Below are 13,329 nucleotides of genomic sequence, written 5' to 3'. Positions count from 1 at the left end.
TTTATACATTTTTTTAGGGTTTTCCCTAAAACATATACATATATATTTATTTATTTATTTATATATATGTCTGTGTCTGTGTCTGTGTCTGTGTCTGTGTCTGTGTGTATTTGTGTGTGTGTGTGTGTGTGTTTGTTTGTTTTTTTCTTGTGTATGTGTGTGACTGTGTGTGACTGTGTGTGTGTGTATCGACGAGTTGTTTACATGCTAGTATGCCTTAAAGGACACTTTGAGAACTCGAATGTGTACACATTTAGATACGCCGTACCTTGTGCGCGTACTCATCATTTTCAGCTGTTCTCATATTTTTTATCTGCAATTTCTAAACAATCTCTACTTTTGCTTGTTTGTTCATATTGCTATTCTATTTATTTTGATTTTCTCAGCAATCTCATCGGTGATTCAAGAAAAAATTCGGGAGCAGGCCAGTCAAGGGCCCGTGGGACGCGCGCAATAAAATTCAAATATAAATCATAATAAAACATTTATCGGCTTTCCTAATTTGTATACAAGGCGCGTATCGTTCCGACTTCCTATAAATCGCAACTGGACAGCGTGATGCTAAATTATCGTCTGCTATTTGGTGACTTTGATTTGAAGAAGAAAATATATTATCCCTATTTGGAACATCCGTTATCTGATCGATAGTGGAAAAGCCAAGGTATTAACTGTGTGGAAAACTTCCTGTATCAACTGTGCGCAAAGTGTACTATATCGAGCGTGAAGTGAAAGACTTTTGTCTCGAGTATGTGGGAGGTTTCCTCTATCGATCCAGTAATTTTTGTGTTGAGTTCGGGAGAGGTTTCTGTATCAAGTGTGTGAAAAAAATTATGTCTTGAAATATGTAATGTGTGTGGAATCTCTACTGTATTGAGTATGTGGAAGTCTTCTGTATTCAGTATGTGGAACGTCTACTGTATCGAGTATGTGTGAAGAGTTTTGTATTGAATGTGTGTGAATTTTTCTGTATTTTGTGTGCGGAAAATCTACTGCATCAAGTGTGTTAAAGGTTTTTTGTTATTGAGTGGGGGGAATGTCTACTATTGAGTGTATGTAAAGTTTTCTACATTGAGTGTGTGTAAAGTTTTGTCTTGATTTTTGTGAAACTTTTTGGACAATTTCCTGAATTGTGTGTGTGTAAAGTTTAATAATGCATTCTGTGTGTGGAAAGGTTTCTGTATTGATTGAGTGGAAAGTCTACTGTATCGAGTACGTGAATCATTTCCTGTATTGAGTGTGTGTACAGTTTTTTGTATTGAGTGTGTGGAAATTATCCTGTATTGAGCATGTGGACAGTATTCATTTTGTATATGTAAAGTTAACTGTACTCAGTATGTGGAATGTGTTCTGAATTCATTGTGTGGGAAATTAATTGTATCGAGTATGATTTTTATTGAACGGAAAGTTTTCTGTATTGTGCGTGTGTACAGTTTCTTGTATTGAACGTGTGTAAAGTTTTCCTTATTGTGTGTGAAAGTTAACTGTACTTAGTGTGTGTAATTTTTTCTATATTCTTTGTGTGGAAAGTCTGCTGTACCAAATATGTGAATCATTTCCTGTATTGAGCGTGTGGGAATGAGAGACTACAGGTCTCAGACTAGAAATTACATCAAGAACCCCTATATATATGTCATCAGAGATAGCTCACTCCCAAGAGCTAATCAAGTTGCCCTGAGAGTTGAGTTAATATTTAACCGACTCCCGAGAGCAGATTAAGTTTATCAACCGACACCCGAGAATGGATTAAGTATGCCAACCGCAACATTCTAAAAATAGCTGCGGTTCTATGTGAGTCAGTGATCAGTGTGAGATTTAGTTGCAGAGAAGTCGAAAAAGAATAGCATCGAAGTGTTAAAATGTTCTGCAGAAAGTTTCTCATACTGACCATATGTGTTTTTACCCTGGCCAGCCCAAGTGGCTGAACACTAGCACAAACACCTTAGATATAAAACCAAAGGTGAAGCTCGCGCTATCAATATGCCAAATGTGGATTCTAAGGACATTAAGACCCCCACTATTCTTGAAACAAATGTCGACTGGCTTTCTTGGAAACTCGGACCATTCAATCCGTGAATTGTGAAGGAAACAAAATTGACCTATCCGACCCGTCTAGAGGCAACCGATGGACACCCAAGGAAATCGCTGAGGATTATCGAATTATCAACCGCCCTTATCTGCAGACGGAGATCAGTCAATTCATTGATATGCCGTGGGAAGCTTTCGCCGCACTGCAACGCAAGTTTGAAGCCCTGACCGAGGATAGAAGGGAAACTGAACCGCATCGCGCAAGAACGGAACGAATCTTGCGCCAGTCTTATCAGTCGTCTCAACACGGCTTTTGCAAAATTCAATGAGAGACTACAGTAGTAGACATATTTCTTTATACGTTAATAACGTTTTACGTCGTCAGCCCGAGAGAAATTTGGGACTTGTTCTCAAATTAATATAAGTATAGGTGGGTCAGCCCGAGAGAACATCTTCTCATATTATTATATTTATAGGATACGGGCCACCGGCTAACCGATAGCCGAGGTCCGAGACTGAGTGTAGTAATAAAGAATATGCTATATATATTTCTGGAAAATTTATCCGAGTGCTAAAGTGTTCTGCATAAGGTTTCTCATACAGATCATATGAGTTTTTACCCTGGCCAACCCAAGTGGTTGAACACTAGCACAAACATCATCAGTATATAATTGAGGGCGAGATCATATATAAATTCTTTCGAATGCACCATACTTTAGATACATTTGCACTTTACTTAAAGTCCCCAACACTGCACTCTAACATTCAAAAACGCCGGGAGGTTCGTAAGTCCAACAACAGCCTATGCGCTATTCTACGGCAGGCTGTAAGCGACGATAGTCAGACTGTTAAAATTACGCTGAAGACACCCGATATGATGGCCATGTCGTAAAATGAGCTCACCACGTATCTCATCGTATTGGATCCAGACGAAAGTGACCCATCAGCCATTGTGCACGGTGCACATGCAGCTATATCGAAAGGAGATTGTGCATTCTGCAACAATCGTGGACATTCCATCGGGCAATGCCGTAAGCTACCAGCGTTTATCAAATCATGCGTTGCTGGCAACCCACGTAATCAGGGTCGTGACCACGACGGACATGAACCCTTACGATCGACGGATTGACAGGCCTGGTCCTCGTCAGGACATGAGAGACTACAAATATATATACAAGCATAATGTCAAGCATAGCCGAACTGATTTCAAATCGTGGCTACAGTAAACGAGAGGAACGATACAACTGAAACAACCGCTACCAATACCGCTACGATAATCACGATAATCATGACCGACAGGACTACCGAGTTGATAGATACAATCGACGCGACTGCGACGATGGTAGATATTCATGAGATACCCAACGTTCACAAGACAGTGATAGAACATGCCGATACTAGAACAATCGACGCCAAAGTCATGAAGGCAGACAGGCTAAAGCAATGTCAGCACAGGTATCTGATTACCAACTACCTGCTAACAGACAGATTGCATTCTCCACAATTAACCCTGCAATCGACAACAAGGTGAACGATCAATCAGGCAGAGATCCCAGAGGTGGATACCAACTAGCTAGCGATAATTGCGCCACCATACACGTACTTCCCTATAAGTACCACAAGCATCATGTCGTCCGCAACATGCGCATTAAAGACCGGTATGCACTCGAAGTAGCTGATGGTACAATCATTTATTCGAAGTATGTGCCTCAGCTAGGAGACATGGAGGACGTACTCATCAATATGACATTCAAAACTGCACTACCAAGTATCAGCCTGCTCTCAGCGCGAAACTACTCATTTGAATTCCCGGACAACATGTTGTATATATTACTACCAAGCTTCGAAACCATAACAATGCATGAAAAGCACAGAATATACTGCGAGTACATCTACGACATATCTATGACTACAGTGGAACCATCCCTAGAAGCTCGTGCACCTCAGCTACGTCTCAAAATATTTACCCTATATATATAAGGCAACCAGAGGAACGATGCAAAGCATGCACTATTGCAAAGATGAAGAACAAGAATATCAACAAAGAACGACAGCACGAAGCTGCCACAGAGCCTCTCGAGTTAGTCTTCGTCGACATAATAGGCTCGTTTGCCATGTCAATTGGATCCAATACCCGCTCTGTATCAAACACAGACGATTTTTCTAGCATGGCCAAAGAGTTCCCAATCCGCGATCTTTAAGCAACAGCAATTCTTGACGATATGCTACTCACATTCGATGAATGGTATAATTTTAACTCGTCGCCGAGTTCAGTGCGTACAAATAGATTGAGGCTCACAGTTTACAGCAATCGTACCTAGGCACATGCTTGCGTATTTGGGATACTGCTCAAGGTATGCACTTACCGCCTCGCCTCATATCATGGCAGGGTAGAGAGACTGCATAGTACACTGGTCCCTAGAATGCTTGCACAACTGAAATTTGCACGTCTACCGACTACAATGTGGGCCGAATCACTGATTTAAACTACCAAGATATACAATGCTATACCCACCAACGAGAAGAGCTCATTCCCATACGAGAAATTTACAGGATACGCATTTCGTTATAAGTGGTTAAACACTTCAACATCGACAACCGCAGAAAAGTTTTGTAACTAAGTATGCGTTGTTGTCGTGATGCTCTCTATTCATACGATTAGATATCACGTGCATAAATATTATTTCTAATATTCTGCGTTGGCCCTTGGCCCAGCTTTGCCTACAAAGCTGATTTAGGCGATTGTCAAAATCGAGTACAAAGGTCTTTAAACCCTAAAACCCTAAAACATTCTTTTGTTATTACAGATGATTTTTAAAGCAAGTTCTCTGTCTTTGACATTCTTTGTCTACGATGATCGATCACTTAAGTGTTCGACGGTGGATCTTGCTTGTCCTGAGACAAGCCCCGTGTGGAACTCAATGCGTTTATGCATTGTCTCCGCATGGTTGTAATGATTCTTCTCTCATAGATATCTCTCGCCTTAGAGTAATGTTCTATGCATGCTGTATGATAACTTGCTGAATTAGGAGTGGAGTATATTCTGATCTACGATCAGGTACATTTACCAATAATTTCGCAATCGGTTCTAAAACCGGTAAGTGCAGCCTCTTCTTTGAAGAAGAACTTACAGCTTTCATAGAGTCACTCAAATGACCTGATGATGCTGAATTAGAACTATGTGTACATTCGAATGTTCACTATGTTCTAAGGAACTTTCACCATTACTGACATATGTATCTAGATGTCTTTTCGTCCTGGAGAACGTTGGCTTTTTTACATTTTCATGTAATTTAGCCTTACCTTTACTACTTGAAACATCAGACTTAGCCTTAACGGTAGAAGTCTTAGCTTTTTTAGTCTGAGCTTTCTTAGCTGCGGTTTTAGCAGCTTTAGCTGTATTAGCTTGAGCAACGTTTGATTTAGCTTCTGAAGCTTTAGGTGGATGTAGAAACAGAATCTCTGCTGAACTCTGAAGTTCTTTACTGGATTCTAATTTCGAATGGGTTGTACTCGGTTTCCGGTAACGGCGGGTAGAAGCGTTTCCTGCTCCTTTGTCGTCATCATCTGATTCAGACTTTTCGATGTGCTGTGAAGCACGTGGTTTAGAACTCTGAAGTTCTTGTTCAGCTGCCTGAACTCGAGGACGTACCTCGCTTGAAGACATCCTTTTTACTCCAGTTTGAATCATCTCTAAAGAATCATCATAGCTGGATGATAGAGCCTTTGGGTTTTCATATGGCTCATTACTTTGCATTTCTGTAGAGCTGCCCACTACTGCACTTTGAGTCTTTTTATTTATAGGAGTTGACTCCTCTTCACTATCTGAAAATAGCGAATGTTGACCTTTAGAGGTCTGGTGAGGAGGAACCTTTAAAGGTTGATTCTCATCTGACTTAGGATCTACGTCCATAGCCTGTGTACTATCTTCTAAAGATGATCCAGCTTCAGTGTTCTTTCAAGAACGAGCAATCTCTTTAGATTGACTTCTAGTTTGCCTTTGACCAACTACTTCTTCTTCCTCAGGAGATGTATTCACTAATAGATCAGGTGCTCTAGAAGCACTTGTTGCTTTAGCAACTTGCGATGTTAGTGGAACATCAGGTGCTTTAAAAGCACTTGTTACTTCAGTAACCTCTGCTTTTTTAGAAGCATTTGCTTCTTTAAAAGAGTCTTTTGTCTTCTTAGACATAGCTTCCATAAGGAAAGTCGAGTGTTTAACTCGCTTTGGCGGTTTAGCCGCTGAGGGCGACTCTGGCTTCTTCTTCTTGAAGTGCCTCTTAGGAGGCATGCTTCAAACTGAAGTCGCTCAAGGCGAGTCTCCTGTATTTATACTTTTCTGATATCTGATTTTTTTCAGTCTACTTCAAAGTAGACTATAGAGATTTGCCTAGTGTACCATTACACTATAGTAAATTAAGTTGATTCTAAAATCACACGTAAGTGCAATTTGTAAATCAGCACGGAAGTGCTTATAGTCAATAGCAGCTATATTTATGGTTGAATTTTAAAATTCGTCTACGTAAGTAGTATTTATAACCTAACACGTAAGTGCAAACTTATAAATTTACAGCTTTTAAGCTTATCAATAAATCAACACGTAAGTGCTATTTATCAATTTTGACAATTCTTGTGTGTTGTTTCAATATACTAATATATTGATTTAGATTCTAAAATCTATATCACTTTAAAAGTGAATAATTATAGGTTTATAAAGCTACTAATTGTAAAATCAGCGGGTTCCTATAGTAGAAGCACATGTTAACGTATATTATAAACGTGTTAACATTTATACGCTATTACAGTTGTAAAACCTGGTATACGTTGAAACGCAATTATAGATAATTGTATCTGTATAATAATCAAATAATTTAATTATAGAAATATTGAATTTACAGAAAACAAACAAACAAATAATCTAGTTTGGATATTTGGATTTACAATTGTATACGACAGAGGCCGGAGACCCTGTTGATATCGATATGATGGTTTTTCTACAATGATATGTTTTCCATCAGAATATTGGGATACAACACTGGGTGAGTCTCGGGTGATATTGACACTTGATGACTCATGTTGTATTACCAAATACTCTCAGCGCGAGATAGCCTACTGAGAAATGGGGCATGAAAATGATCTCCCCTAGCCGGCCAACTAGATGTGCCCGTCTATGCCTTCAATGGGATGGAGAGCTAAGTACCATGTGATGGGGTATAGGTAAGACATTTAACTGTATCATCATGGTGTTATTTAATTTCTTTTATTTTTCTCAAGTTGGACTTAGAATTATTTTATTGGTAATTGCGATTGGAAGGTTGTTTCGAGGCATGAAATGATATAGAATGAAATATCAAGCATCCAATGAAATGAAATCTGGTCTTAGTTACTGACACTGAATAAATCTAGACCGAAGTATTGAGTGATTAGAGCGGAGCCATAAAGACAATAGTCTCAGTCTTACATCCTCTAATCTTTTAGCTCATTACCAAGGGCTGAAGCTAAACTTAAATTACAACGGGCAAGACCAAGCCCAAGAAATCAAAGAAATCTAAGGAGAAGAAAAATACACCGATAGAGTCAGCAGACGAGATGCCGAAATACAAGCAGATAGAATAAGGACCGGGAGACCTAACACCACAAGGTAAAGGGACCTCAAAATCTGAATCAGAACAGGGATCAGACTCTGGAGGAGAAGAATCAGACGGCCGGGACACAGATGATTACCTGCGCGAATTGCGAAAGTTGGCGGCTGAATTCCAGTAGTACAAAGACCGTAAGAAGACCGGCAAACGAAAATTTACGGTGGAAGCTGGCGGAGACGAGGATCAATCATCGCCAGAATTTGAAGAACCAGACTCGTCAGGACCAGATTACTTGCTGCCATCGGCCAAGCAGTCGAAGACATCGACGACGATGACGACTCGCAAGAAGGCACGAAAGGATGACGGTGACGATGGAGACAATCAGGGACTGCACGAATTGAAGGAGATGAACACGCCATTTCACGAGATTTCGGAGAGTGACAAGAAGATTGCTGATTTCACTGCTCGAATGCTCAACGCAGAAGAGGAGGCGACGCTAGCGATGGATCAAAGAAAGTTAGAGTAAGCCAGTTTGAGAATGACAATGGCGAGGCACTTTCAATCCAAGATCGGTACGGAGCTACGCATCATACACGCCGAGAAGTCAGTGGACAGTAAGAAAATCGAAAATCGTCAAGAAAATCGTCAAGGACATAGGTAAGTTACCCACTACATATCGTCCGGATCGAAAAGACCGTAAGGACCCTATCGATACGAGTAACTTAGCATTATTGTCGCGATCTTTGAAAGAGTTTGGTCAAATAATGCTCACTGCAGATTTACGTAAGACCTATGGTTTGAGGCTGCGCAACAGAGTTTTAAGCCGTCATCTGGAGAAGGCTAAAGCTGCTATAACAAAGCTAACGACGTGGAGGGAGCAGAGCGAGATGATAGTCCATCTGTTCTCAACCGATCCTAGGCCGGAACTATTGGTATCGATAATGGTACCACCGGACGAAGGAACACCAGTGTCACATTACCTTCTGGAACTGGATACTCACATAACACGTGCTCAGACGCAAGAAATGTCGCGAGACAAGCTGAGTATGTGTGTGCTATGGGTACAAACTATTTTCTGGTCGGCTCTACATAGAAAAGACCAAGAAGTGCTGTACGCAGATATGCACCAATCTTTTACGGACAAGGTACGTGAGATTTCAATTGAAGGGCCAACTTACGGCATCATGAAACTCGCCGACTTGACTTGGACTGAATCTTATTCGAGAGCAGACCAGACGTTTTCGAAACGTCCGAGTTCTGTGGTGAAATTCACGCCGTCTACCAAGAAGACGGTAACCAACGCGAATGGAGGACCACAGGTAACGGTCGAGACTCTCATACAGGTACGGAAAACAACAAAGGGAACAAAGGCGGTGACAGAGGACGCCATAAGAACAAGCAAGTGTAAGGCGCTGATGGTCAAAAGAAGAATGTCAACACTCTCGGGACCTTGGGCAATAGATCGAATCAGGTAGCCGATCCTCCTAAACCGAAGTATAAGGAGACCAAGGACTGTGCTGAGATAGGTTGCAGCTGGCGCATAACCCAACATGAGCCGAATGGACGCTGGAATGGCAGGCACGCATACAAATGTAAACATTTTATCGCGAACTGTGCAGACTGTGAAGGAACTGGAGATTACCACAAACACATATGTAAGGTGCAACCGAAAGTAGAAGTTAAGTGACAATCTTACCGGATCTTGGCACTGAAACAAAAGGATGCACCGCAAGATGAGCGCGTCATCCTAGACGTACAAGTTAATGGGCATGAAATAAAAGCGTTGTTGGATCCGGGCTCACAAATTTCATGTATATCATCGAGATTCTGTTAGATAACTGATGTAACTCGTAAATCAGAACCTACTATGTTAAAGTTAGCTGACGAAAGGGAGATTACGTGTCGTGACATGGCAGTAGATTTGAGGTTTACCCTAACAGATCAACGGATCACAGTGACTAAGGCAGCAGTCTGTAACACTTCGCCAGATTACGATTTAATAGTGGGGATGGGAGATCTGTTATCGATAGGTATAACAATTACCGGTTTGCCGACGAACATTGACCCACAGAAGGATCAGTCAGACGACAATCTGCTGAAGCCTGTATACAAGCCATCTAAGACTGTGAAAGAAGTGATACCCCAATTCACAGAGAAGCTCAAGGATTTTCTCTTTGAGAACGACAAGATAAAGATCACTGACTGGGCTCAGTTTAAATTTAACAACGGATACGTGAGCTTAGATTTGACAAAAGTAGACTTTTCGAAGTTGAAATGTCCAACGCGAAATTACGTAGCGTGGCGTCATGAACAGGTGGTACGAGAACAAGTCAAGGCATGGTTGGAAGACGGGGTAATCGCAGTCAACTACGAACCTACTCCTGTCAACTTAGCACTCATAGCTGTAGACCAGTTCAACTCCGATTGCACGTTAAAGAAGGTTCGCGTATGTTTGGATATGAGTCCTATAAACGCTCTTTTACCACACATAATTTCCATTTACCAAAAATTATTGAATTGCTGAGAAGAATGGAAGGAGCGAAAATACTTTCAACCATCGATTTGAAGCAAGGCTACCGCTAAATGAAGATATACAAACCACATCGGAAGTATTTCACCTTCACTTGGGATGGACAGCAGTATTCTTTTAAAGGAGCCCCTTTTAGTTTGCATATGCTACCAGCCTTCTTTCAATAAATCATGCACGACCTATTTAGGGACATGGACAAAATACAGGTATATATCGATGACATTGTCATGTTTACTAAAACTAAAGAGGACCATGACAGGGTTGTAAGAGAGGTACTGGAAAGGCTTAACAAACTACAGCTGTTGGGATATCGTGTATCTGGGGAAGGCATTACGATCGACCCCGGAAAGGTAGAACACTTAATAGACTGGAGAACCCCCACTACAGGCAAGGACGTGAACAGCATGTGCGGTTTCGTTAACTTCCTGTCAGATGGAGTTCCACACAAGCTACTTGAAGCCTTTCGGGCATTTAAGATGTCACAAGGGCAAAATAGGAGCGTTGTGGACCAAAGACTGTGATGATGCCTTTAAGCAGCTCAAAATAGTGGTTCAACAAGCCCCAGTAGTCCAGCCACCAAAAGATGGAGTACCCTTCATGGTGGCTACAGACGCATCCGACATGACGTTGGGAAGTGTTCTGTATCAAATGATTGACGGGAAACCGAGATACGTGCAGTTCTTTAGCAAGGCTATGAACTCGTCACAAATCAATTCTCCGACCGTGCAACAAGAGCTACTAGCTATTGTGACCGCACTCACTCATTTTAAGGACTACCTTTACGGTACACATTTTAATGTACTGTGTGATCAGAAATCGTTGCAACATTTAAAGGACATGAAACACGATTCATAATTGGTCAGTCGATGGCACGATACGATCGCAAAGTTTTCTTTCAGCATAACACATATACCGGGCATACACAATCATTCACTGGATATGCTGTCACGCTTCGTACGGATTCCAACAAGATGGTTCGGGAATTGCTAGCTACGGATTGGTTGGCCAATCCTAGGTGGTTTAAAATTGCAGACAACATACATGGACCACATACCATTAATATGTTTGCAGCACATCATAATGCGCAACTGCCGCGATATCGAACTCTGGAACATCCAGACGGTGATGGGTTTCAAATCGATTTATCCGATGAGAACGCATGGGCGAATACACCATGGTTGTTGATACCACATTTGCTAAATTATGTTCATATACAAGATGCTACCATCACGTTGTGTTGTCCCTAAGACATTCGGATAAATGGCTATCACAGTTGATATCGAGGATACAATGTGAGCCCATATATGTGGATATGGAGGTAGATATTTTCCTGTACCAGGGTACCCGTGCAGTCCAGAAGACTCCTTGGCGACATAAAATGATATGTCGAATAAATCCAGTTGGTACAACCAAATGGTTAACATCCGAGACATTCAAACGTAAGGTCGAAGAATCCAAGATTCCACTCTTGACACCTAAGTCTCAACGAGAGGCTGGGGCGACACACGCACCTACAGTATGCATTACCGATGTACAATCTAATCCTAAAGATGCAAAGAGGAACTCATCACTAGCGAAGGCATTCTGTAAAAAGATACGTTCTGACAGAGAAACTGCATACGAGGCCGAGGCCGAGACCAAGCTACTCAAACAGTTGATGAACGATTTTCCAGATGTATACGACCTTGTAACTCAACTAATGGACAAAGAGAACATTAGTAGAATTCACACGGCCGACCTTTCAGGCGAGACTGGACGAGACGAGTCTTCGAGTCCAGGTGATATGTAGTAGTGGACTCCTCACCTCCAGAATTTGATACAGCAAGATCAACGGAGGGTGACATTTTGAAGTGGTTATGGCAGAATCATGCACTTAAGCACATGGAAAAGGTTAGGACTGAGAAAGATTGCAAGAGGTACAGGATTGTACACCCAAAGCTCAAGCAATATATATCTCAGGTGTATCACGAATGCAACGACTGCGAAGTTAATCGGATCAAGCGCTATGGATATGCCCCATTGTGGAGTGCATCAGAAGACGAGCCATGACGCAGGGTTATCATTGATTTGGTTGAGCTACCATGTCCGAACACACGAAAGATAGGTATGTCTGCCACGTTTTTGAAGATGCCTCAAGATATAATGTACTATATCCTCTGAAAGACAAATCAACTCAAACGGTGGCTGAGTGCATATATAAGTGTTTCGCAGATTTCGGCTGGCCAGCTATAGTATGTACCGACAACGGTAGTGAGTTTACAGGAGACGTCATGACGACGCTGTTACTCGTTGCGGGATCATGCCACAAAATGGGTGTACCTTATAAGGCTCAGACGCAAGGTGCGAATGAGGTACGACACGTAAAGATGATGGAGTTCATGCGTGAAGCGCTGCTAGACGATGCTGACTTGTGGCCGTACTCAATTAACTGGGTACAGACACAAATGAAAGAGACACCGGATTCTGTCACTGGTACAACACCCGCCCACTATTTCAGGGGCCGTTATAGCGAACTACAAGTACCTTTCAACAAGGATTCTCAAGAAGATCATATGTTACCATGGTTAGAGAAGATGCGTCGTACCAGAGACATCGTCTTTCCTTGTCTGAGAGAGATGAAGGACATCGCGCTCAAGAAGAGACAAAAGCGATGGAATGATTCGAAAAAGATAGTCGAGTTTGAGGTAGGCGATATAGTCAACATAATGGCTCACAACTCCGATACAACTGTGCTTACAGCTAAATACATTGGACCATTCAAGATTTCAGTGGCCGATAAGAAGAGCAGAACTTACGAAGTTAACAACGTTGACGGTTCAAGTGCTCTTAATATCGGATCACATCGAATTCCAACGACTGAAATCATCCTTCGTCGCACACGTGAAGCTACTACACTTCTTATGTCTTATGAGTTTAAGAACATTCTTGGGAAGTACATACATGAGGATATCACTTACTACACCACGGAGTTTGCAGATGGCGTACAATACGATCTATCTCCATCGGCATTCGATGATCCAGATGTATTGAAGGCTTTTAATAAGAAGTTTCGTAAGCGTCTACATAAGAACAAGGCAGACGCGGACGCGATCTTACCTACAAACAATCGTCCTATGGAATGTATGTACCGCCTAAATGCACCTAGAAACGTCCCAACCGCCATCGGGGACCTCAAGGACCTAAACCCAAATG

At 41.7% G+C, this 13,329-nt stretch overlaps 3 protein-coding genes across 3 annotated transcripts; 1 reads left to right on the top strand and 2 right to left on the bottom strand.

The window, feature by feature from the left end:
- Positions 1 to 5,173: 5,173 nt before the first annotated feature.
- Positions 5,174 to 5,938, bottom strand: SARC_02121 (hypothetical protein; the record flags this gene model as incomplete). The annotated part of the gene is made up of 1 exon (XM_014304138.1): positions 5,174 to 5,938. The coding sequence occupies one exon, from the start codon at positions 5,936 to 5,938 to the stop codon at positions 5,174 to 5,176; it is 765 nt and encodes a 254-aa protein (XP_014159613.1).
- A 45-nt stretch (positions 5,939 to 5,983) lies between these two features.
- On the bottom strand, positions 5,984 to 6,316 carry SARC_02120 (hypothetical protein; the record flags this gene model as incomplete). The annotated part of the gene is made up of 1 exon (XM_014304137.1): positions 5,984 to 6,316. The coding sequence occupies one exon, from the start codon at positions 6,314 to 6,316 to the stop codon at positions 5,984 to 5,986; it is 333 nt and encodes a 110-aa protein (XP_014159612.1).
- Positions 6,317 to 11,449: 5,133 nt separating this feature from the next.
- SARC_02119 (hypothetical protein) lies at positions 11,450 to 11,926 on the top strand (the record flags this gene model as incomplete). The annotated part of the gene is made up of 1 exon (XM_014304136.1): positions 11,450 to 11,926. One exon carries the CDS (start codon positions 11,450 to 11,452, stop codon positions 11,924 to 11,926), a length of 477 nt encoding a protein of 158 aa, XP_014159611.1.
- Between the last annotated feature and the right edge of the window lie 1,403 nt (positions 11,927 to 13,329).

This window comes from Sphaeroforma arctica (assembly GCF_001186125.1).
Source record: "Sphaeroforma arctica JP610 unplaced genomic scaffold supercont1.92, whole genome shotgun sequence".
Lineage (NCBI taxonomy): Eukaryota > Ichthyosporea > Ichthyophonida > Sphaeroforma > Sphaeroforma arctica.
This window is presented reverse-complemented; position numbering and strand designations above follow the sequence as displayed.